At 47.8% G+C, this 23,929-nt stretch overlaps 2 protein-coding genes across 2 annotated transcripts; both read right to left on the reverse strand.

Moving 5' to 3' along the window:
- LOC142588830 (ipis-1-like) lies at positions 1-2,152 on the reverse strand. Its single transcript, XM_075700648.1, has 2 exons — positions 2,106-2,152; positions 1-1,179 (listed from the first exon to the last, which is right to left on the reverse strand). Exons 1-2 carry the CDS (start codon positions 2,150-2,152, stop codon positions 27-29), a joined length of 1,200 nt encoding a protein of 399 aa, XP_075556763.1. The 3' UTR covers positions 1-26.
- Positions 2,153-9,662: 7,510 nt separating this feature from the next.
- Positions 9,663-10,805, reverse strand: LOC142588831 (iris-like). The gene has a single exon (XM_075700649.1). It carries the CDS (start codon positions 10,803-10,805, stop codon positions 9,663-9,665), a length of 1,143 nt encoding a protein of 380 aa, XP_075556764.1.
- Between the last annotated feature and the right edge of the window lie 13,124 nt (positions 10,806-23,929).

Here is a 23,929-nt window from a genome sequence, read left to right on the forward strand (position 1 = left end):
TTATTGCGAGTAGCCTGGGCGGGCTTTTACGGCCGCCGCACCGAGCCAATGAAGAGAATAACATCGGGCTCTTTGCTCTTGATTATGAACATGAAAGGATGATCCACGGCGAAGTATGCTGGCCGCCATTTCCTGAGGGTGGAGCACAGCATTATGGCTGCGGCAGTCACAGCTTCCGTGCCTTCCTCGTCGACCTGGAGGAACGTCTTGTGGACGATGTCAGAGATCGCCGGCCTGGCGTCCTCAAACATCCCCGAAAGGTCAGCGACGCCCGGCGTAAACAGGTCCACGGCACCAAGCGCCTTGAGAACGTCGTTGAGGACGTGGCGCTGCTCAAGCTTGAGCTTGGGAAGGCTGACCTGGACGTTGTTGCTTCTCTTGAGGCATCTGAGTAGAGAGCTCAGTCGCTCCCACGAAAGCTGCCTCTCCAGAAATGGCAGGCCTTCTATTCCGTCCGGAAGCAGTATGACCATCGACATCGTGCCGCCTCTGTACGGGATCTCCAGAGCTCGCGCCCTGAGTTCGTTGGAACTGCCCAGCCTGTAGCTCTCGCTGTGCTGGAACATGGTGTCCACCCGAACGGTGTTCCTGGAGTCGAGGTGAAAGTTGCGTGGGGCCGTGTTGGCTGCTCTGAAGGGTGACTTCCAGAACCCCTTGAAGTAAACAGCGTTCAGTAGGATTAGCGCAGTTCCGGCGTCGACGCTTCCGGGCGGAAGCAGGTCCCGAATCTTGGATGCGGTCCGTTGCGAGACCCACGCGTTCGCTTCGAGCCGAACCGCTTCGTGACCTTTCTCGAAGTCGACGGATCTGATAGTTGCGCCGTACGAGTTCTCGAGGCGCGAACGATAGCTGCTCTGGACTGTAAACTGTTGGCCGCTGTAAATCCGATTGGCCACGTAGAACTCGACCTCCGGGGCAAATCGGGAGAGGCGATTGAGAAATTCCGGAAAGTGGTCGCAACCTTTGTCTTGCTGGTCTCTGACGTGCAGCAGGCTGGCGAGTTCCTCGGCGGTGTTATTGCGAGCGCCGGTGAGGGCCATGGTAAGTGCTACAGCGATGCCGAAAGGCGAAAAGATGAGGTTCTCGCCGCTGTCGTTTTGGGACTGCAGTTGCGTATACATCTCCACCGAGAACTTGAGTACCGATTCGTTGAGGATTTGCGCCGTGGCTGGGATAGACCTGAGGACGACAGAAACAAGAACGGCGAAAAGCCACTGAAGGAATTCCTCTGCGCGGTTCGCAGACGGTGACTGAGAACGAATTGACTCATAGCACAAGTAAAACACCCGGTATCTCAATGCAAAATTTTTGATAAGACAGCAGTTCACAGTAAACTCGAGACAAAGGGATGAACATTGTTCGACTAAGTGATTCCTGCGAGTGGAATTTCCACTAGGTGACTTGTAGAAGACATGTCTTCTTGAAGACAAGCTACCTTGTTGAAACGTTGGCTGCAGCCCTTGTTCGATGGCAGTTGATTACTATAAAAGACATAATTGTGTCTCTGAAATAAATATTGTTATAATTAAAGTGATTTTCCAGAGAGAAAAATCAGTGATGCATGTGTATAATTCGTTCTAAGTTTTGAAATATGAATTTTAAATTTTGTAGAACTCACTTGGGGGCACGTACGTAATGTATATGAACAGTGATCGTAAGCGTCAAAGTGTGAAAACGGTAATTATATGATGATATGACTTTCTTTTTCTATGAAGAAGACTACGTTCTTGCAAAGGACGTATTATTTAATGGGACGGTATCTCTTCTCTCAACTTCTGGGCCATCTTCACGAACGGCATAGTAGAAATTCAGTGAGTTTGACTCGCCGCTTCTCACCGTTTTCAAAGAAACCAAGAATCTGGGGTAGGGGAGAGAGGAACGGAATGAGTCGTTCAGTAGTCGAATGTTCTGGTTTCGTCCCGGAGTTCTCTGTTTACGCATGATTTGGCGAACAGACGGTAATGCCAATGAGTACATTGACACACTGGGATTTTTTTTCACGAGATGCGATGGCCTTTGCCGGAGCTAAGCAAACAATTGATGTCTACTATAAGTTAAGAAGCCACTTCGAGGCTATAGCCTGAAATTCCGTCGATAGAGCTCACCTTGAGCTGTCAGCAGATTTCCCTCGATCTTCCTGCGTTTGTGCCATCTTTAGCACTCTTCTTCTCTTTACCAATGAATGACACTTACCCACTACTGGAGATTGGCGAAGCAGGGGGCCACAGAGAATAAATGAAGAATTAACTGAAATCGAGAGAGAGGGATTAGTAACAATAAATATTATAACTGAAAAATATATCGGCTTGATATTTTGAATTGTCCATTTTGTCTTCCGTTCCTGATGATGACAGGGGTGATAGAGATATCAGTATATCAGTACGAAGTTGGAACGCATAAAGCGTGAGAAAAAGCTTCCGTGGAATTTTTTCTTCGAGCGGTTGTTTTCACACCTTTAAGGGTGGCAAATATGTATTAAATGAATAAGCCATCATTATGATAACCATTATGATAATCATCATTTACATTATGTTTACTGCAGGACGAAGGCCTCTCTCAATGATCCCCAATTACTCCTGTGTTGCACCAGCCGACCCCGTCTTATGCCTGCAAATTTCCCAACTTCATGACACCACCTAATTCACTGCCGCCCTCGACTGCACTTCCCTTCCCTTGGCATCCATTCTGTAACTATAATGACCCACCGGTTATCTACCCTACGCATTACAGAACCTGCGAATATCCATTCTTTCAGCTTAATGTCAACTAGAAAATCGGCTACCTCCGTTTGCTATCTATTCCAAAGCGCAGTCTTCCTTTCTCTTAAGGCTATGCCTTATATTTTTTGTTATATTGCTTCCTGTAGGCCCTTAACCTCTTCTAAATTTTTCTTGTTTACCTAAACGTTCCTGCCCCATATGTTAGCACAGGTAGAATGCGATGATTGTCAGTCAGTGAAGCACTTCATTGAGGTCCTCAGGAGTTTTAGGCCGTTGGAGATCCCACGCGGGGAGCTCCTCGGACCGAAACCGCAGGCGATGCCCAAGTCGGGACGGGAACGGGGTGACGCTCCGCCAGTTCTTGGGCCTTCTGGACGACTTTGAGTCGGAGTTTGAGGTCCGGGCTTTTGAGGGCTTCTTCCCATTTGGGCTCACTGGAGAAAGGGCCCTTTGGTAAGGCGGTACATTGCTATAACATGTGCGAGAGTGAACAATAACGTTCTGCGTAGTGTGGGCAATTTGCCGGGATGTCTGAGTTGTAGTGACTTAGTAGGCCTCGTGACACATACAAATCCGTTTGTAGCATTCGAAGCGCGGCCTCCTGCGCGCGTTCGAATTTGGCGTGCGGGAGCGGTTATTTGATTCTGCCTTTTCGATAGTGTGAGGTGATTTCTTGGTAAATGAGTAGCGGGTCATTAAACTGAATGTCCAGCCCCTCGGAGGCCGTTTGACCGTGGCGGCGGGCAAGTTCTCGCGCACGGTCGTGGGCCGTTTTATTGAGGTTTGGTTTTTGCGGGTGAATGTCTTTCCCCATGTGAGCGGGGAACCAGGAGAGGCATCGTTTGCTTTCTTTTGAGCTCGCTAGTAGTATACGCGCTACTTCTTTAGATACGTTGCCACTTTCGTAGGCCCGAATTGCGGCATGCGAGTCCGTGAATACATGTGGGGTCTGCCATGGTGATGGCTACGGCTATCTCTCCTGCTTTAGCGCTGGTGGTCGTTTTATCCGATGCGGATGGTAGTAACGTTCCGTTGCCGTCCACGACTGCTATTGCGACAGTGGATTTGTTGCCGTACTGGGCCGCGTCCACAAATACGGTGGCTTCACGACCCACGTCGGTGCGGTCGAAAATCGCGTGGGCGCGGGCCCGGCGGCTACCAACGTTGTGTTGTGGGTGGATGTTTCTTGGAAACGGTGAGACTTTGTAGTTGTCTAATTTCGCTCGGTAGGGTAACCGCGTGCTCGAGATAGGGAGATGGGGAGGCATTAGTTTCGTTTAGGATTAGTCTACCGGCTTTGGACTAGGATAGGCGGAGTATTTGCGCCATAGTCATGGCCTCGATCACTTCGTCGATATTGTGCAAGCCGAGCTGATCAACCTTTGCTGTACTTGGTCTTTGCGGAATGCCCAAGACCTGGTTGATGCTCTTGCGCATGAGTGTGTTTAGTTTCGTCTTTTCCATTTTCGTCAGGTTGTGGGCAGAGGCGACTTCATTAATGTGGCTCGCAAGGAACGCATGGTATACGCGCAGAAGGTTATCATCGCTGAGACCCTTCCTGCGCCCCGAGAGTCTGTGGATCAGTCTGATCATGTTTTTGGTTTTGGCGGTTAAGTGTTTGCTCGTGTGTCCGTGGCATCCGGTGGCTTCTATTAGGAGCCCAAGAATGCGTATGTGGTTGACTCGTGGAATCTGTTGTCCATTTCTTGTGTGTAGTGCGATCGGAAGTTCGTCGAGAGGCGTTAGGTAGCGCACTCCTTGGCAAGACTTGCGAAATAGTAAGAGTTCCTATTTCTTGGAGGATAGTTTCATTCCAGCGTCTAGTAGGTACTCTTCCGTGGCATCTAGGGCAGACTGTAATGCCTGCTCCATGTCTGCCAAAGAACCTCCCGTGCTCCAGATGGTGATGTCGTCTGCGTATAGAGCGCAGTTTACGTTCGGGATGTCTCGCAGTTTTTCTGTGAGTCCCATCATCACCATGTTAAATAGTAATGAAGAGATGACTGAGCCTTGCGGTGTTCCGACGGAGCCGAACGTGTAGGGGCCCGACTTAAGTTTTGAGACTCGCAGTCGGGCTTCTCTGGCTTTTAGGAAGGAGCGTACGTTCTAGTGAAATCTCGGGCCGAGCCAGAGGCCTGCCACAGACTCCAGTACGAAGCGGTGCGAGACGGTGTAGAATGTTTTCGTGAGATCTAGGGCGAGGATGCCTCGAACGTCTCTTGTTTTAACGCCGAAGATCTCTCTTTAGGAGTAACATGACATCTTGGGTGGATAGGTAGGCTCGAAACCCTAACATGTTGTGTGGGAGGAGTTCATGTTCCTCATTGTAGCGTGACGCTCGGTTTTGAATGACGTGCTCGGCTACTTTACCCACGCATGAAGTAAGGGAGATGGGGTGTAAATTGTCCAGGCTAAGTGGTTTGCCGGGTTTTGGGATGAGGACCACCGTGGCAGTGCGCCATTGCGTTGGTACCTCCCCTGTTTCTCACACGTGGGTGATGCCTTTTGTGAGTAATGTAATGGCTTGGTCGTCTAAGTTACGTAACATTCGGTTGGTTACCCCGTAGGGTCCTGAGGCCGACCTGCTGTTAGGTTGTGTAGCGCCTCTCGGACTTCTGGTTCCGTGAAGGCAGCGTCTAGTTCGGGAGTGGTTTCGTACTTTATGCTCGGGTAATCGTTGGAGTGAGGGTCGCCTAGCGGAAGATATTTTGGCAATTTCTTCCAGGAAGGACTCTTCCGTTTCCCATTTCTATTTATGTGAGTGTAGAAGTCGGTCTAGCGCGTCGCTTTGATTATCCTTTGTTTGGATGTCGTCTAACATGCGTTTCAGGAGGTTCCACTTACCTCCGGTCCGCATGCGGCCGTCGACCGCCGAACAGAGTTCGTGCCATTGGAGTCTTGTGAGTTCAATAGAGTATTGGTCGATGCCTCAGTTGAGGATCGCGATGCGTTTGCGCAGGCGTCTGTTGAGACGTTCCTTTCTCCATCGCGTAAGTGTTGAAGCCGTGACCTCGAGTAAGTGTGCGAGGTGAGGGTCAACCCTTGGGACCTCCAGTTCCATTTGTATGGTTTTCGTGGCTCTAGTTACGTCGGCCTTTATCGCAGAGAGCAATTCCGCGAATGAGTCGTACGCGTTCGTGTCTTCCTTCCGTAACTTATGGAAGGTATCTCAGTCTGTGAGGGTGAACGATCAGGGTGGGACCGTCGTGTTTGTTATTTCTGTGCGTATGACGAAGTGATCGCTGCCCGGTTCTCTTGCATGTTCGTCCATGTGCAGTTTGCTACATTTCGGAGTAACGTGATGTCCGGCGTAGTATCGCGTTGCGTCGACGTACCCAATCTGGTGGGGAACCTGTGGTCCGTCACCAGGGTGAGGGACAGGTCGTCCATTGCGCGCGAGAGGTTGCTGTCACTAGGCATGGGGTAACCTCACAACGGGTGGGGCGTGTTGAAGTCAGCTGCGATAATGAGCGGTGAGTTTCGTGCCAATGATGTGGCTCTAGTAAGGATCGTGTGGAAGGATTGTTTGTAGTGCGCTGGGGAGTTGTGGACGTTTAGTACAAAAACGTTTTGTTTTAAAAGTCGGTTAGATAAGAGCTCGATCAGGATCGCCTCGATGCTACTGTTTTTCGGTAGGACGTCATGAACAACGTGCGCGAATTTTCTATTAACGAGCGTCGCGATGCCTCTCCTGGCGTCCCTTCCTCTTTGGGAGACGGAGCTGTACCCTGAAGGCGTGAGGGTTTCATATACAGTTTCTTGTAATAGTATTACGTGCAGGTTTTTGGGTTTAATTTGAGGTACTGTTGCAGCGAGGATTTGAGTTTCGCTTAGCTAGCGCAATTCCACTGCCAGATTTCTAAAGTATCCCGTGTCGTGTTAGCCATGATGGTTTTTGCAGGGGATTTATTGGTGACGAAGGGTGCGTCGTCGTGTCCATCTGTTGTGGCTGACTATCTTTGTTTTAAATTTTTATGGCGACCTTGTTTTTGACCACCTATACACGATTCGCTAGGGCATGAATACTTTCTAGGTTCTCTCGCGTGAGGCGCAGAATGTTGCCTAGGGTGTCTTGCGGTGCATCACTCCGTTCTTCCGTCTCTGGGAACGGAGGAGGTTTGCGTTTGGCTTTGCTTACTGTTACGTTTGTATCTTGGGAGTTTTAAGGGTTTGAATCTGCTATTTCGCGTCGTTAAGCTGCGCCGAAAGCACTTGTATTGTGGCTCGGAGACCCGCTAGTTCCTATAGTAGGGCTGTGAATATCTCGCTCTTATGCTCGGGCAATAAAGACCGCGTTACCTGTTTGGTAGATGAGACGTCCTCTTGCTGCTGCTGGTGTTGCTTCCCTCGTACTCGGTCGGCCCACGTCAGTCCGGTGTGGCCGGATGTAGGGGGCACCCCGGAGCGGGAGCGGCTGCTGTAGAGGGTGCTGCAGCGCTCGGGTGGATTGATGGATGGATGGATGTTATGAGCATACCCTTTGGAATGGGGCGGTGGGCGCGTTAAGGAACTCCAGGGGGTCGAAATTTCCGGAGTCCTCCACTACGCCGTGCCTCATAATCAGAAAGGGGTTTTGGCACGTAAAACCCCATTATTTAATAAACGGGGCGGTGGGTTGCGTCACCAAGCTCGACGTGACAGAGCGACTCCTTGTGGCCGCTACGGAAATTCCCGAGGTGGCGCTCAAGTCGTGGTGGCTGGCGCCGCTCGGTCCTCATGAGCGGCGGCGGCCGCATCGGTTCCGTCTGCGGCGGCGTCGTTGTCGCACGTGTAAGGAACTTGAAACTTGCGCTTGCAGTCCTTGTCGGCGGTGGGGTGTGTTCCGCCGCACAGGGTGCAGTGAGGGGTACACTGGTGATTTTCTGGTGGCGTTTTGAGGCCGCACTTCCAGCACCACGTGTTGTTGGGGTTAGGACAGACATCCGCGCGGTGACCGATGTTGCCACAGTTATAGCAAACTTCCGTGTGTGTGCGAAAGAGAGTACATCGAGCAATGCTTGCTGCGCAGTAGATGTAACTTGGTACTTGCATTCCTTGGAAAAGGATTGTCACGGCTGTGGTGTTCTTGATTCTCTTCACCTCCAAGGCGTTGTGGTTGCGTTTCGTGACGATCAGTTCTCGGAGTTGGGAGTCGTTCAGCTCGAGGTCAATGCCTCGGACTACTCCTTTGCAGGTATTATCGGGTGGGAACGGGTACACTGTGACCCATACGTAGTATCTTTCATGCGGATCTGTTGCACCGTGGCGTATGCTCTTGCGTTACGCTCGCTGGGGGTGCAGATGATGAAGATGTTCTGAGTTACGGTGCGATGATTGTACGCTTTGTTTTTTTTCAACGATAATGGTAAGCTGCCGGTTTTGATTTGCTGATGCCAGTCGTATGCGCTCCAACCCATTTCTATTCTTCTGTAAACTTGCTTCTCATGATGAGTTATTCTTATCAGCCATTCTTATTCTTCTTAGAGTAATTGGCATAGATAAATGTGCCTTTGCACAGATTCAAGAGGCTGACTGCCAAGCATAAATTGTAGTTCCCTTCCCAGCCTATTGAACATCACGTTTGTCTTCCTCACGTTATTCTCTACTCTATCCTTACGCCTTCTCGGCTTAGATCCTACAGTATATTTTAAAGGTAATTTCCAGTGTCCAAGACAGGCATCGCTTTAATAGCCAAATGAAATTTAGTGAACCCCTATTTTCTTCGACTTCTTAGTCCCTATAATAAGCAGGCAACCACATGAACTGTGGCTCACAGATTCATACGCCGTGTTTAACTTCACAAAGCAACACCTCAGATAGGAGAGATGCCGCAAAATATATTTTTAGAGCACTATAAACGACGGCGTTTGCAGTAATAAATACAGTTACAAATGACGATGATATTGCCCAAAATAAGACCAAGATTTCGAAACATCAATATTCTCGAAAGAGCTAATATTTATTTATGCTGTTAAAATGACATGATTTATACAAATTAATTGCGAACACAGAACGTCTTAATGCCCTAAAGAACAAGCGAACTTGGGAACTGAATAGCAGTTATCAAATCAATTGCAATCGCGACTTCAGAGTGCATATCTGGCATTTAGTAAGAAAATGCCTGCAACCCTAATTCACTCAGGGAGTGAGTGACGGTGGCTTCGAACATAGATCTCAATATTGTACTGGAGAAGAAGGTGGGGTGGGCATCGCTTCACGGACGAATACAATGAGGTGTTAGTCAACACCTTGGGCCTCCATTGCAAAAGTTCGCAACCTCTCGTAGCGGGGCTCTTCGGCGAGAACTCCATTAAAGCCGAGTACCTCGCTTCAGTTGTACAGTTTCGGGGCCCTTAACAGACCCACTGCTGCGCTGCCTGGCGGCTTCTCCTGCTTAAGTGGTGCCTGAGGGCACTGGGCAGCTAGCGCAATTTTAAATTTTTGTGTACAGAAATTGCCCTTTCAAGAAACAGTAATGAGATCGCGCCCCACGCTCGAATGGTAACATTCGTAATGAGCTATGGTGCACAGGCATGTTCTCATGTACCAAGGCTGTACGACAGCGCGTTAATCAAACCAAGCGAAAACGACACGAATTCCAATTCTGGGCCTTTAACGTCCAAAATACTTCACAGTGGGCTATGAAGGACGCCGTGGTGGATGGTTCTGGAATAACTTGAACCACCTGGTATTATTTAACGTGAACCTGAGTATATCTACGAAAACTGTCTTTCATTACGAATGCCGCACCGTGAAACACATCAACAATCATCGAAAATTTAACGACGGCAAAAGGCGGACACAGATTTATAAAAGACTGCAAGGGCAATTCAATTTTATTAGTAGTATTTATCTGAGTCCGGAAAATTTATATAGTTAGCACTCTCAACCTAAGGAAAGAAAAATGCCGAATTTTTTGAATTATCAAGAAAAAGCGTGCGCTAACACGCTTCGCTGCACGTTTCACGGTTTCCTCACTGAGCCAACAAAGATAATTATATCTGGCTCGTTAGTCTTGATTATGAACATGAAAGGATGGTCGACTGTAAAGTATGTCGGCCGCAGGTTTATGACAGCGGAGAGAAGCTGAATGACCACTCCTGTAGCAGCAGCAGCTTCTGTGCCATCTTCGTCAACCTGTAGGAACGTCTTGTGGACTGCGCCGGAGACTGCTGGTTTGCCGTCCTCGAAGATACCCGACAGGTCAGCGACCTCCGGCGTAAACAAGTCCACGACACCGAGGGCCTTGAGAACGTCGTTGAGCACGAGGCTACGCTCGAGCTTGAATTTGGGGACACTAAGCTGGACACTGTTGTTCGTCTGGAGGCTTCCGAGAAGCGTATGGAGTCTCTCCGACGAAATACGCTTTTCTAGAAATGGTAAGCCTTCCACGTCGTCTGGAAGTAGGATCACCATGGACACCTTGCCACCTCGGTAAGGCATCTCCAGAGCTCGGGCCCTGAGGTCCTTGGAGCTGCCTATTTTGTAACTCTCGCATTCCTGGAACATTGTGTCCACTTGCACGGTGTTCTTTGAGTCGAGGTGGAAGTCGCGAGGTGCCGTGTGGGCTTCCTCGAAGGGTGACCTCCAGAAGCCCTTAAAGTAAATAGCGTTCAGCAAGATCAGCGCAGTAGCAGCACAGACGCTTCCAGCTGGTAGCAGCTCCTGAATTTTAGATGCGGTTTGTTCCGAGACCCATGCGTTCGCTTCGACTCGAACCGCGTCGGAGTCTTTCCCAAAGTCGACGGACCTGATAGTGGCGCCGTACGAGTTCTCCAAGTGCGATCGGTAGCTCTTTCGCACCGGAAATTGTTGGTCGCCGTACATCCGGTTTGCCACGTGGAACTCGACGTGCGGGGCGAATTTGGAGAGCTTGTTGAGAAATTTCGCGTAGAGGTCGTGAACCTTCTCCTGGTGGTCTCTGACGCGCAGGAGGGTGGCGAGTTGTTCGGCGGTGTTGTTTCGGGCGCCGGCAAGGGTCATGGTAAGGGCTACGGCAATGCTGAATGGGGAGAACACGATGTTCTCACAGTTTCTGTTTTGGGATTGCAGCTGTGCGTACATGTCCACGGAGAACTGGAGCTCCGATTCCCTGAGTATTTGCATTGTGACTGGGCTAGTTCTGGAAAGAAAAGAAAAAAAAATACCGTCGAGAGAACTTTGGTGGAAATGCACTGTGCAGCGGTTCACTGGGAAAAAATTGACTGAAATCACGATCGAAAGACGTGGTCTCTTAATAGGAAATAATTCTGTCGTTCTAACAATCGTTGTTAAAATTGAAAGCATCTCCCATACACGAAAAAAAAGCAGGAGTTGAATGAATTGTTTCATATTATTTAAATAAGAGGCATGATTTCATCAGGACTAATCTACTCAGTGTTTGCACGCCGGTCACCGGCGCCAACGTGTACACGAAGATCACATGGCAGGTACATTAACTTTTTACGACGAAGTCCATATTCTGTCAGACGAAGAACTTCTAAACGTCTGTCGCCCTGCTTTAATTTGGTGCAGCCTTACCAACAGCCATACATGAAATATGTGTATGTGCAGCTCTAGGCAGTATACCATATTGAGAGAAACAAAACTTCTACCGTTTGAGATAGAGCAATGTGGTGAAAGTTAAAGAAAATCAAAAATGTTCCGCGGCTACGGGAACAGTGCTCTGCTTGCGCACAATTCGGCCAAGCACGACGTCAATGCGAGGTATTACGTGAACACATTAAAAGTTCTCTGCATGAGATGCTATAAGCTTTGTAGGCGCTGATAAGAATGTACGTTCGTTACAGCTATGACACCAGATACTCCATGATAATATAGCGCGCTTCTGTCGAGAGCACTTACCTTAGAATTTCGCTAGATTTGTGCCGACCCTTTTGTGTTAATGCCATCTTTTGAGCTCTTGTTCTTCTTCGTAATTATTGGCACTTACCCACTACGGTGGAGCTGCGAAAAAGAATCGCGCATGAGGAAAAAGAAAAAGAATGACGGCAACAAACTCGAACAAAAAGCAAGAAAGATGATAAATCAAAACAAAATACATCAATCTTATAGTCTTACTCGCTCCCTTTCTCTCAATTTTATGACGATGGCACGGACGCTGGCAGCGAGAAATTGTAGTACGTTGTAAGACAAACTAACGTGTGAAACATAAAGGAGTGAATGAGTAAATCGTTCATCCTGCGCGAAATACGTGATAAGAAGATCCTAGCCTGTTTCGTTGACGCGGCACAGTACCCAACCAGGAAAGCCTTCGTTGCCACCACGATCAATAAGCAAGGTCAAGTGAGAAACGCTCTCACAGTCAAGACCCACAAGTCCGAGATAGCAGAACAGGTTGCCATTGCACTCGCGCTCACAGACCCGACTACCACCCACGTCTACAGCGATTCACGCTCGGCCATCAAAGCCTTTCAGAAAGGAGCAGTTGCAAGACAAGCACTACAAATAATCAATAGATCCGCAACGCTGCAGCATCACACCATCTGCTGGTTCCCGACACACCTCGGAGATATCGAGGACGCCCCTCGCAATCTCAATGAGATGGCTCACAGGAGCGCGCGAGACCTAACCTTCCGCGACGCCCCCTATTCTGGTCGTGACCATCCCAGCGAGAATCGGGACCCTCCCTCCACATATAACGAGATCATAAAGCACTTTTATCTAGACCGCAGAATATACAGCACACCTCACAATAAGCTCACCAGGCCTCAAGCCCTGACGTTCAGAATGCTTCAAACAAACACGTACCCCACGCAGAACAGACTCCACCACTACATGCCTGACCTATACAAAACATCATATTGCGAAAATTGCCATAGAACACTAGACGTACATCACTTGCTCTGGCCGTGTGGTCGGACCCACGCAAACAAGGATCAAGACTCCGCCAGGCTACAAGACGCATTACGCAGCACGGACCTGGCGGAGCAGCTCTGGGCCGTCCAGCGAGCCCACGATGCGGCCAGGGAGTTACAACTCCCGGTCCCAACGTGGGAGTAGCCCGCTCTATGGGACCTTGCGCCCCGTAGCTCGCAGGACCTTTCTCTAAAGTTACTCCATCCATCCATCCACAAGGCATTGACAGGTGACCTTGTGGTTAGGCAGCCACGAGCCCCTGGGCCCAGCCGGCTTCTTCAACTCTCTTGATGACCTTGGTCTTCAGGTCAGGGTCGGAGCTGAGCAACACGGCTTCCCACTGCTCGGTATTACTTATTTCGTGATTTGTGTGATTTTCCGCTGGGCACGACCACACAATGTGGAAGTAATCCGCTTTTTTTCTTACAATGGTTAAATGTATTAAGGTATTGGTCGGGGCGTGATAGGCTACGGGGTTGGGGTAAGTGTTCGTCTGAAGTTGCCTCCAAGCTTCTTCTTGTCGCTTGTTGAGCGATTTGTGTGCTGGCGAGTAGACTGCTCTGGCTAAAAAAATAGTTAGCCATTCTACTCTGTGAAGCTGGAGGATCAGCGAAGCTGGGTAGCAGACGACAAAGCGGTGACAAAGAATTTTGAACAAAGGTGCGAACTCATTTATTGTCTAATCGGTGGTCATCGTGACGAAAGGTAGGCATACCCATTTACTTTCATGCATTCACGTTAATTCGTGTTATACATTCGTTATACACATTCATGTTTTCATTTCGCGATATACTGAGGCACCGCACTGACTGGTAGTGGGCTAGTGCTGTCAGCGCCTTCGCAGAAGGAGAAACAGTATCGGAATACTAGCATGATGAGAGCCGTCAGAGCTAGCTCTGGAAGGATACGATAACGAAGGCGCGAGCACGAGCGTGAGGGGCAGTATGGGGTGTTATGGTTGGGGGCTCAATCCCATCGCTCATAACCCGTTGTCAAGGTTGGAGTCCGGCATGAATTTGGAGGTAGCTGGCCCATGCCGTTCTTCAACTTATCCACGCTGAGGACGTTGATGAAGGGAAGGGCTGCTTCTAATCGAGAACGAGGAATATGGGTTTATTTACAGTATCTACATCAGTCTAGCATGACTGCTTAGAAAAGTACCAGTCTAACACGACTGCTTGAGAGAGTCCATCAGTCTAACATGACTGCTTGAGAGAGAGTGTTGAGCAGCCGCACAACAGCGGTTTTTAAACACTTCGTGTTCCCTAGATCCCTAGGTGAGGCAAAACGTTCGACGCCATCGTAAACAAGCCGCCTCTCCGCGGGACGGTTTACACACACACGTACGACTTTAACTGCACTCGGAGCCGACCCTCGCAACGCGGCCGTCGTGTTGTCCATTGTCCTGCGTCCCCATAGGTGGTCACGCCCGACACCAGCCGGCACCTATAAATTCCAGAGCGGACCTTGCACAGTGGCCTCCGCCGCTGCCCATTGTCTGGCGTCTTGGCCGGCGCGTGGGAAGGGGTCTCAGGAGACGTTCCCGTGTGCTCAGTAACCATAGTTGGTCCGCCGATCCCGTTTAGTCACAATGGCGACGAGGCTAGAGCGTAACGGTGGCGTTCCGAGACGAGGTTGCCGCTGCTGTCGCAACTGGCTGGCAAAACATGCATCTCAGCGGGCCGTTTTTAACAGCGGACGCTGGCATGATGAGCGGCATCGGAGCCAGCTTTGGAAGAAGAGACGAAAGCGCGAGGAGTGGCACGAGCGCAAGGGGAATTATGTGAACGATGGAATGACGAGCGGTAACGGAGCAGCTACTTAAGAAGAGGATGAACATGCGAGCAGTGGTACGAGCGCGTACGTGCTGTTAAGCCGCGGGGCGCCAACGAGCCAGCTGTGGAAGAAGACGATGAACGCGCGAGCATTGACGCGAGTCATTGCTGATGACGATAGCTTTTGCTCGCACACATGACAATTTCACAGAACCCTATCCTCAAACACTTTCGCTGTAAAAAAAGCTGCCATGAAAACAAGACTTCTTTCTCAGCATTCTTGCGGTAGCTGCAATGGCAGGAGCTGCCATTGCAGTTATCGGAAGATGAAGCGGGTTAAAGTAAGTATTGCTTGGCTGTCATCACGGTTGGCAAATGAAATGGTACTCAGCAGTGATAGCCCAATATCGCGATCGATTTATCAATCAATCAATCAATCAATCAATCAATCAATCAATCAATCAATCAATCAATCAATCAATCAATCAATCAATCAATCAATCAATCAATCAATCAGTCAGTCAATCAATCAATCAATCAATCAATCAACTTAGTTTCTTGTCACAAGAGGTTCCACTCAATGAATCTCAGCCAAGACATTGGTGCATAGAGTGTACGGGTGTACTGATTGGGTTCATATATAAAAGACTTGCTCAATTTCGTCAACTATGCTGGGCTAACGAAAGGAACAGGGTCAGTTCAAACAAGGCCAGTAGCCGGGAGCCTTCGGAATAAGGATTGATGTACAGGACATATTTATATGCCACAGTTAAATCCCTGTATGCATCACAACCGAGCTTATTTTTTAAGCACACGCCATTGTTTGAGCATAACAATATCTTGTACTCTTGTAAATTGGGTCCAAGCTTTGTGCGCGCAAGAGAGATAAACACACAGGCTCTCATTTAATACTCGTGACATCATAGCCCACGCGCTGTTTAGCCCTGCAGATGGTCTAGTACTTTCGGCAAACCAACATAACGCCTTTTACAAACAAGTCTGTGCGTGCACCATCGGCGTCGTTATAACACTTGTAAAAGTCGTGAAAAAGATTATTGGCGATTTAGTGCTAAATGTGAGAGAAATGCTTTATCATCACGTCGTACTTCACCGAAATTCTGGATCTATGCTTTCAACCACGTTCACCCCATTTCAAAGTGTTGTTCAGGAGCTCACTCGACACATGGCCTGCCTCTCAGAGAAGCGAAGTGGAATATATATATATATATATATATATATACTTTGTCGCTCTGTGCTGCCTACGGCCTGTGCCTATTTTCTAAGTGCTCCTGATAAGATCCACAAAGAAACTTCACCTTTTACGGTGATAACCTCCGCGAAAGTTAGCTGGCAAGGATAACTTTCTACCATTGCGCATAGAAAGGGGACCTATAACGTAAAGCTATTCCGAACTTGTCTATTCTAATCATGCGATCAGCCCTCAACGATACCCCCACTTCGCCTGTCTTTCACGTGACGTCACAAAAACTACGAAAACGCCCCATTTGGTATAATATATGCACACCGATTATGCATGATTAGAACAAACGAAACAAAAATAATTATTTCTGATTCGACGAATTTTTCACCATTAGCCCGCTGCCATTGTTCAAGTGTTTTCAGGCTGCACCGACTTCACCTGCCTGTCACGCGACGTCACAAAACCCCGAAAACTCACCGCGTCAAAATGATGTGCACATGTTAAAGACGCATTATTATATCGAATAGAACTTATTTTTGTTCCTGAATAGCCGGCTACTGCCTCGTTCCGAAAGTTCTGAAAGTGGCTGCTTGCTAATCGCTCTGGCACTTGCAACTCCGAGCTGCTCGGGGAGCAAGGATTTATTTGCGTATAATAAATTTTTTTTTTGCACAAACTCACCAGAGCACTCTCTCACCAGAGCAGGATTGGCCACCCTGGTGCAGTACTTGGCCACAACCTCCTATATGAATACAACAATCAAACCCCGGCCCTCAGTCCCCAGCAGCCGCGAAGCAACTGACCACGGCGGCAGTCAGATCTGTAACGCTGCAGAGGGTGCTAAGAATACCTGGCTCCGGACAGGCCGCCATTGGAATCTGAACCTGACAACGTTTAACGTTAGAACGCTATCTAGTGAGGCGAGTCTAGCAGTATTATTGGAGGAATTAGAGGGTAGTAAATGGGATATAATAGGGCTCAGTGAGGTTAGGAGGACAAAAGAAGCATATACAGTGCTAAAAAGCGGGCATGTACTGTGTTACCAGGGCTTAGCGGAGCGGCGAGAACTAGGAGTCGGATTCCTGATTAATAAGGAAATAGCTGGTAACATACAGGAATTCTATAGCATTAACGAGAGGGTGGCAGGTCTTGTTGTGAAACTTAATAAGAGGTACAAATTGAAGGTGGTACAAGTCTATGCCCCTACATGCAGTCATGATGACCAGGAAGTCGAAAGCTTTTATGAAGACGTGGAATCGGCGATGGGTAAAGTCAAAACAAAATACACTATACTGATGGGCGACTTCAATGCCAGGGTAGGCAAGAAGCAGGCTGGAGACAAGTCAGTGGGGGAATATGGCATAGGCTCTAGGAATAGCAGAGGAGAATTATTAGTAGAGTTTGCAGAACAGAATAATATGCGGATAATGAACACCTTTTTCCGCAAGCGGGTTAGTCGAAAGTGGACGTGGAGGAGCCCGAATGTTGAGACTAGAAATGAAATCGACTTCATACTCTGCGCGAACCCTGGCATCATACAAGATGTAGACGTACTCGGCAAGGTACGCTGCAGTGACCATAGGATGGTAAGAACTCGAATTAGCCTAGACTTGAGGAGGGAACGGAAGAAACTGGTACACAAGAAGCCAATCAATGAGTTAGCGGTAAGAGGGAAACTAGAGGAATTCCGGATCAAGCTACAGAACAGGTATTCGGCTTTAACTCAGGAAGAGGACCTTAGTGTTGAAGCAATGAACGACTATCTCATGGGAACCATTAAGGAGTGCGCAATAGAAGTCGGTGGTAACTCCGTTAGACAGGAAACCAGTAAGCTATCGCAGGAGACGAAAGATCTGATCAAGAAACGCCAATGTATGAAAGCCTCTAACCCTACAGCTAGAATAGAACTGGCAGAACTTTCTAAGTTAATCAACAAGCGTAAGACAGCGGACATCAGGAACTATAATGTGGATAGAATTGAACAGGCTCTCAGGAACGGAGGAAGCCTAAAAACAGTGAAGAAGAAACTAGGAATAGGCAAGAATCAGATGTGTGCGTTAAGAGACAAAGCCGGCAATATCGTTACTAATATGAATGAGATAGTTCAAGTGGCTGAGGAGTTCTATAGAGATTTATACAGTACCAGTGGCACCCACGACGATAGTGGAAGAGAGAATAGCCTAGAGGAATTCGAAATCCCACAGGTAACGCCAGAAGAAGTAAAGAAAGCCTTAGGAGCTATGCAAAGGGGGAAGGCAGCTGGGGAGGATCAGGTAACAGCAGATTTGTTGAAGGATGGTGGTCAGATTGTTCTAGAGAAACTGGCCACCCTGTATACGCAATGCCTCATAACCTCGAGCGTACCGGAATCTTGGAAGAACGCTAACATAATCCTAATCCATAAGAAAGGGGACGCCAAAGACTTGAAAAATTATAGACCGATCAGCTTACTGTCCGTTGCCTACAAAGTATTTACTAAGGTAATCGCAAATAGAATCAGGAACACCTTAGACTTCTGTTAACCAAAGGACCAGGCAGGATTCCGTAAAGGCTACTCAACAATAGACCATATTCACACTATCAATCAAGTGATAGAGAAATGTGCAGAATATAACCAACCGTTATATATAGCTTTCATTGATTACGAGAAAGCGTTTGATTCAGTCGAAACCTCAGCAGTCATGGAGGCATTACGGAATCAGGGTGTAGATGAGCCATATGTAAAGATACTGGAAGATATCTATAGCGGCTCCACAGCCACCGTAGTCCTCCACAAAGAAAGCAACAAAATCCCTATAAAGAAAGGCGTCAGACAGGGAGATACGATATCTCCAATGCTATTCACAGCATGTTTACAGGAGGTATTCAGAGGCCTGGATTGGGAAGAATTGGGGATAAAAGTTGATGGAGAATACCTTAGCAACTTTCGATTCGCTGATGATATTGCCTTGCTTAGTAACTCAGGAGACCAATTGCAATGCATGCTCACTGACCTGGAGAGGCAAAGCAGAAGGGTGGGTCTGAAAATTAATCTGCAGAAAACTAAAGTAATGTTTAACAGGCTCGGAAGAGAACAGCAGTTTACGATAGGTAGCGAAGCACTGGAAGGGGTAAGGGACTACATCTACTTAGGGCAGGTAGTGACCACGGATCCGGATCATGAGACTGAAATAACCAGAAGAATAAGAATGGGCTGGGGTGCGTTTGGCAGGCATTCTCAAATCATGAACAGCAGGTTGCCACTATCCCTCAAAAGGAAAGTGTATAACAGCTGTGTGTTACCAGTACTCACATATGGGGCAGAAACCTGGAGACTTACGAAAAGGGTTCTGCTGAAATTGAGGACGACGCAACGAGCTATGGAAAGAAGAATGATGGGTGTGACGTTAAGGGATAAGAAAAGAGCAGATTGGGTGAGGCAACAAACGCGGGTAAACGACATCTTAGTTGAAATCAAGAAAAAGAAATGGGCATGGGCCGGACATGTAATGAGGAGGGAAGATAACCGATGGTCACTAAGGGTTACGGACTGGATTCCAAGAGAAGGGATGCGTAGCAGGGGGCGGCAGAAAGTTAGGTGGGCGGATGACATTAAGACGTTTGCAGGGACAACATGGCCACAATTAGTACATGACCGGGGTAGTTGGAGAAGTATGGGAGAGGCCTTTGCCCTGCAGTGGGCGTAACTAGGCTGATGATGATGATGATGATGAATAAATTTTTTTTGCATGCAGTGTAACGTTATCAAGTCCTTTCTGCACATATCCGTCATTGCTGTGCGAACCATGCTTTGCTGGGGATCTGTTTTGGCGGCATGTTTAACCTTACGTTGCATGTCGCCGCGATTTTCGACCGGCCACCGCAAACTAAGTAAGGGGAAGCGGACCAATCGCAGACGCCCGCACCATCCTCCTCATCGTGTTGTCCACTATCACTGTGCTGACTCGGCCCCATCAAAACCCTCTTCACTTGCGCGTGCTCCTCGCCTCGTGTTAGCCAATTGAATAAGAAAAACTGCTCAACGTATGCAATACTATTCTCTTTTGAAGCAAAAAAGTGACCTTAAACGAGGAGTGCGTTTGATTGGGCTTTTGAAACAACGGGGTGAGTTACCGCCCGATGCTTACGTCGTAGATCACGGAAATTTGACGTCAGGAGATTGGAATAAGAACGTATAAGAATAGTTTTATATGGCCCAAGATCACAGCTCTGACCATTGAGGATTCCCCTCTCGGACTAGGTTATACGATTTCTAAAAACAGCGCTAACAAGGACTTGAGTTTTTTCAATTGAGTAGTATATCTCTACTATTCTCTACTGCAGTATGTGCTAATGCGCTGTATTCAGGATGCATTTGACAAGCGAAGTATGTATATTTCGCCTTCGAAGCGTAATAGGCATGACAGCCAGTGACGTCCTTGCGCCGTTAAAGTTTTTCCTAGAGTTTTTTTTCCTAAAAGCCACTGCTTTTGTTTGCATCAGCGCATTCCATAACAGACTGAAATGAAGCGTGGCGCCCCTTTCCTTCCTAAGTGCTATCAACAAATCTTGTGACAAATATTCAGACAGCTTCCACAAACAGCCTAACCTCCTGTTGTGTGCAGCTTACCGAGGCTAGGCTTTAATGTTTGCGGCGGGCAACCTGTTTAAGAGACCCGATGGCACCAACCACAATACAGACAAGACAAGAATAAAAACGAAACTAAAATGTGGTTGTAGCTTCCTTACTCAGCAAAATTTGTAGCGCAACGTCAAGAGAATTGGTGAACGTGCCGTTCTCAGGGTTGCGTTCACGGCACCATGCAAGGTGTCTAGTCTCAGGTCAAAGGCTAACTCTGGCGTGCAGACGCAGAATAAGTGCATGAATGTGCTACTGAACCACACAGGCAGAGAACACAGAATAATCGAATGTCAGGATTTGAGCAGTCTGTAAAAGTGGTGCTCAATATCACAAATACAAAGCACGTCAAAGTGAAACCGTAGTTATGGTTGGGGATGCGACGTAGATCGGGCTTCAGGTACGTCAAGCTGTTTCCAGATGCTGCGGAAGGAGGCGGAAAGAGAGCACGTGAGGTTTTCTTAGAATGGAGAAAGGAAATGACAAGTACAATGCTGCTGTTAGAAAGCTAGCCTGCCCGTGGAAAAAGCAGGGGTTGATAAGTGCTATGTGCAATAATAATGCATGTAGTAGGGCGATGTCGCACACGCACGCACACACACAAATGCGCACACGCACATACCCACTCACCCCTCCCACACATACACATAAATACACTGGCATATAAATTCTACTTAATGGATGACTTCGGTACTGCTCGTCCAATGAAGCAGCGAAACTTCGCTTATTGGCTGCAATCTGTGATGCAAATGGTTAGCCTCTTCATATCACACAAACAAACACCCCCACACACACGCACGCACGAACGCACAATCAGCTGCTATATTTCCGCCAACTTTTTCTTGTTGCTGGAGAGATAGCATCTGATGCTTTTTTCGTCATTTACGTTAATTTCAGTCTGCTGTCGGTCCTGCACGTGTCACTTTCGCATGAACCTCCACAGGTCCCCAATCATCACTAGGGAGCTCAGAGCTACGGGTCCGGCTGTTGTCTCCAGACAGGGTGGCCGCCAGGGGTCCCAACGTCGGCAGAGGATGGCAGTGGCGCTGGAGAACGTGGCGTATTCACGGCAGCGACTCCGGCACTCCGCGCCTTATCGTTCCTCAGGGAGCGTTCGTACACGTGCAGCATGGACTGCTGGCCACGATACACAGTCCTGCAGTTTGAGGGCACAAAATGAACGCAATCGCCGAACAAGACTTGCAAAGCTGGAGTCGGTTTAAACGTGGCACAAAGTTGGGCTGTATAGTGCATCGCGTTGTAGAAAGAAGGCTGTGTTCGGCGCAATATCGACGCGTATAATCAGAGTATATTTTTTTGTAGCCGTCAGCCTTGTCCCGGCATTGACTTTATTTCTCATAAAAGTGCAGTGAGGAGGAAAGCGAGGTAAACGTGGCAGATTAAGCAGTTGAATGGCTTGCAACTCTCTGGTCACTCAACAGATACCAACAAAGCAGCGTAGTTAACACGCGTGCGCAAACCGGACCACAGAAAACACAAAGAAAACTTAAATAAGGAAACATAAAGAAGCACTTAGACATCGATGGCATTCATCTAACTGAAAGGTCCTTCCTCAATATAACACGCGATAAGATTGTACTTACTGCGTACACGCGGTAACATTAGTTCAAGCGCTTACTTAACTAGCCGTGATTAGTACGCCTCATTGGGACTTGCAAGTATTCACACTGACGTGTGAAGAGAATTGATAGCTCGAACACAGTTACTACACATACACGTGTGCTTGTGTGACACAGCAGGAAAGCTGAAAACCAGGGGCCGGATTCCAAAAGGTCTTCACTGCTTATTTGTCATTTGCTGGCCGCCCTCGGAAAAAGTACTTTCACTATGGCTTAGCCAGAGGGAGGCGCAAGAAAGGAGATGATACTTCGATGGAAGTGCAAACTGAGCTTCGCTGACAACCCGCGAGAATTCTTGAGAAGCTTAACGTCTTCTTAGACAACGGGTGGTGTCCAGTGGAGTGGAGGACGAGATTCGAGTCGAGGATCGTTTGAGAATACGGCGGTACGTCTCTAAATGTTCTTCCGCCATCTTGGGTCACTAGGTAAGTGACCTGTGTTAAGAGAACCGTGTTGTAAAACCAACCATTGGACAAACTTGGGTCACTTACTGTGTGACATCAGCTGCGTGCCGGCCTTTAAGGGCAAAACAAAAAGTACTTTAAAATCTATACAGTATAGAGCGCAATCGATTCCTTGATTGTCGTATACGCTGAGACAACGCTCTTCGAATGTATATTTAGACACGTGCCACAGGTGGACTTCGTTGCGGCGTCACTAGATGGCGCAGCGTGTCCAGAGCGAGGAGCCTGGAAACAGTGCACGCATAATACATGACGCGTTTCGGAGGTGCAAATAACGTGTCTTGCTGCACTGCTCCATTGTTAATCGCATTGATGTCTCTGCCGGAATTTTATGCAGACAAGGGCCATGACGACGACTCTAGAAAAAAAAAGCTCTGATGACGTATTGATCAAGCTGTTTCTTGAAGCATATCATATGAAAACCAGAAATGGCTCCCAGTGTATGAGAAAGCCTGTGTTAAAGAAAGAACTCGGCTCTCTAAACAGGTTGCGGTGATTCTCACCTTTCCCACTGTTAGCCGATTTTCCTCCTGCTACGACGAGCGTTCACCTGTGTTTGTATACAAGGTTAAGGACGGCGAAATAAGGGCGGTACCTATATATGCTGAATTTCCTCATATAGGTGTCAAACAAGTTTAACATTCTGGGAAGCAGCTGAAACACAAGGAATGTTATGGTCGTTACTGCTGCATTTACCTTAAGGTGGAGCTACGTTGCGGGTCTTCTCTATTCCAAGCAAATCTGCAAAGCACTCGCTGTTTTCAATCGCTTCACCGACCGAAAAGAATTAAGCAATGCAAATTTTTTACGGATTTTTGGCGGCGTGACGTGCTTTTTATTTAGGCCCTTATTGCTGAAGCCCGCTTGCAAGAACAAAGAGAACAGTTACCGGCAAATTCTATGTAATACGTAACATAATCTTATGTATTTTCGCTTTAAAATTCCCTCACACAGGACAACCATGCAACGAGTAAACATAATTATTCATCTCCGAACTTCTTCAACATTCACCAATTCTCATCGCGATTCTGGGAAAAATGTACCTCTCTTGGTAGTTTAAAAATTATGACATCATATCTTATGACATGTCTCGCAAAATAAATGGTAGCTGTGGTTGTTAGAAGCGGGTATTATAATAAGGTTACAGCGTGACATTACAGTGTTTTTCTTTGACGCTTGCGAAAATAACTATTGTATAAGCCTGCAAGGCTGTGCGTATAAGTTATGTTATGCTTCTCCGATACCTCAAAATTCTGGTTTAGGCCGGGGAAATAGTAGCGGTCTTGATACGCTCGAAAAAAGATTACAGTTAGTGAAGAAAACCAATTTACTCAATAAGCAATTAATTTTCCAAATAAGAATTGTTGGTTCAATACCAGTTCATTTTTTCTTATCGAAGTGTACTTTGCGCGGCCATAAATAAAGGTGAACAAGTTTTACTTTCACGTATGGTGGTGCGGTGGTGGCGGTGGTGGCGGTGGATTGTAGCAACAGGGAACTTTAGCCTGGCGATCAAAGCCGGCAACTGCTCAGCCAGAGCGTCGCCTACAACATCACTGCGGTATTTCCCCACGTGTCCATCAAACCAGTCTCTAACAAATAGGGTATTCAAGATAGAATAATACTTTGTGCTGGACAAGATTCGCGAAAAAAAAAGCGATAAGACAATTTCCT

This window comes from Dermacentor variabilis, chromosome 7 (assembly GCF_050947875.1).
Source record: "Dermacentor variabilis isolate Ectoservices chromosome 7, ASM5094787v1, whole genome shotgun sequence".
NCBI lineage: Eukaryota > Metazoa > Arthropoda > Arachnida > Ixodida > Ixodidae > Dermacentor > Dermacentor variabilis.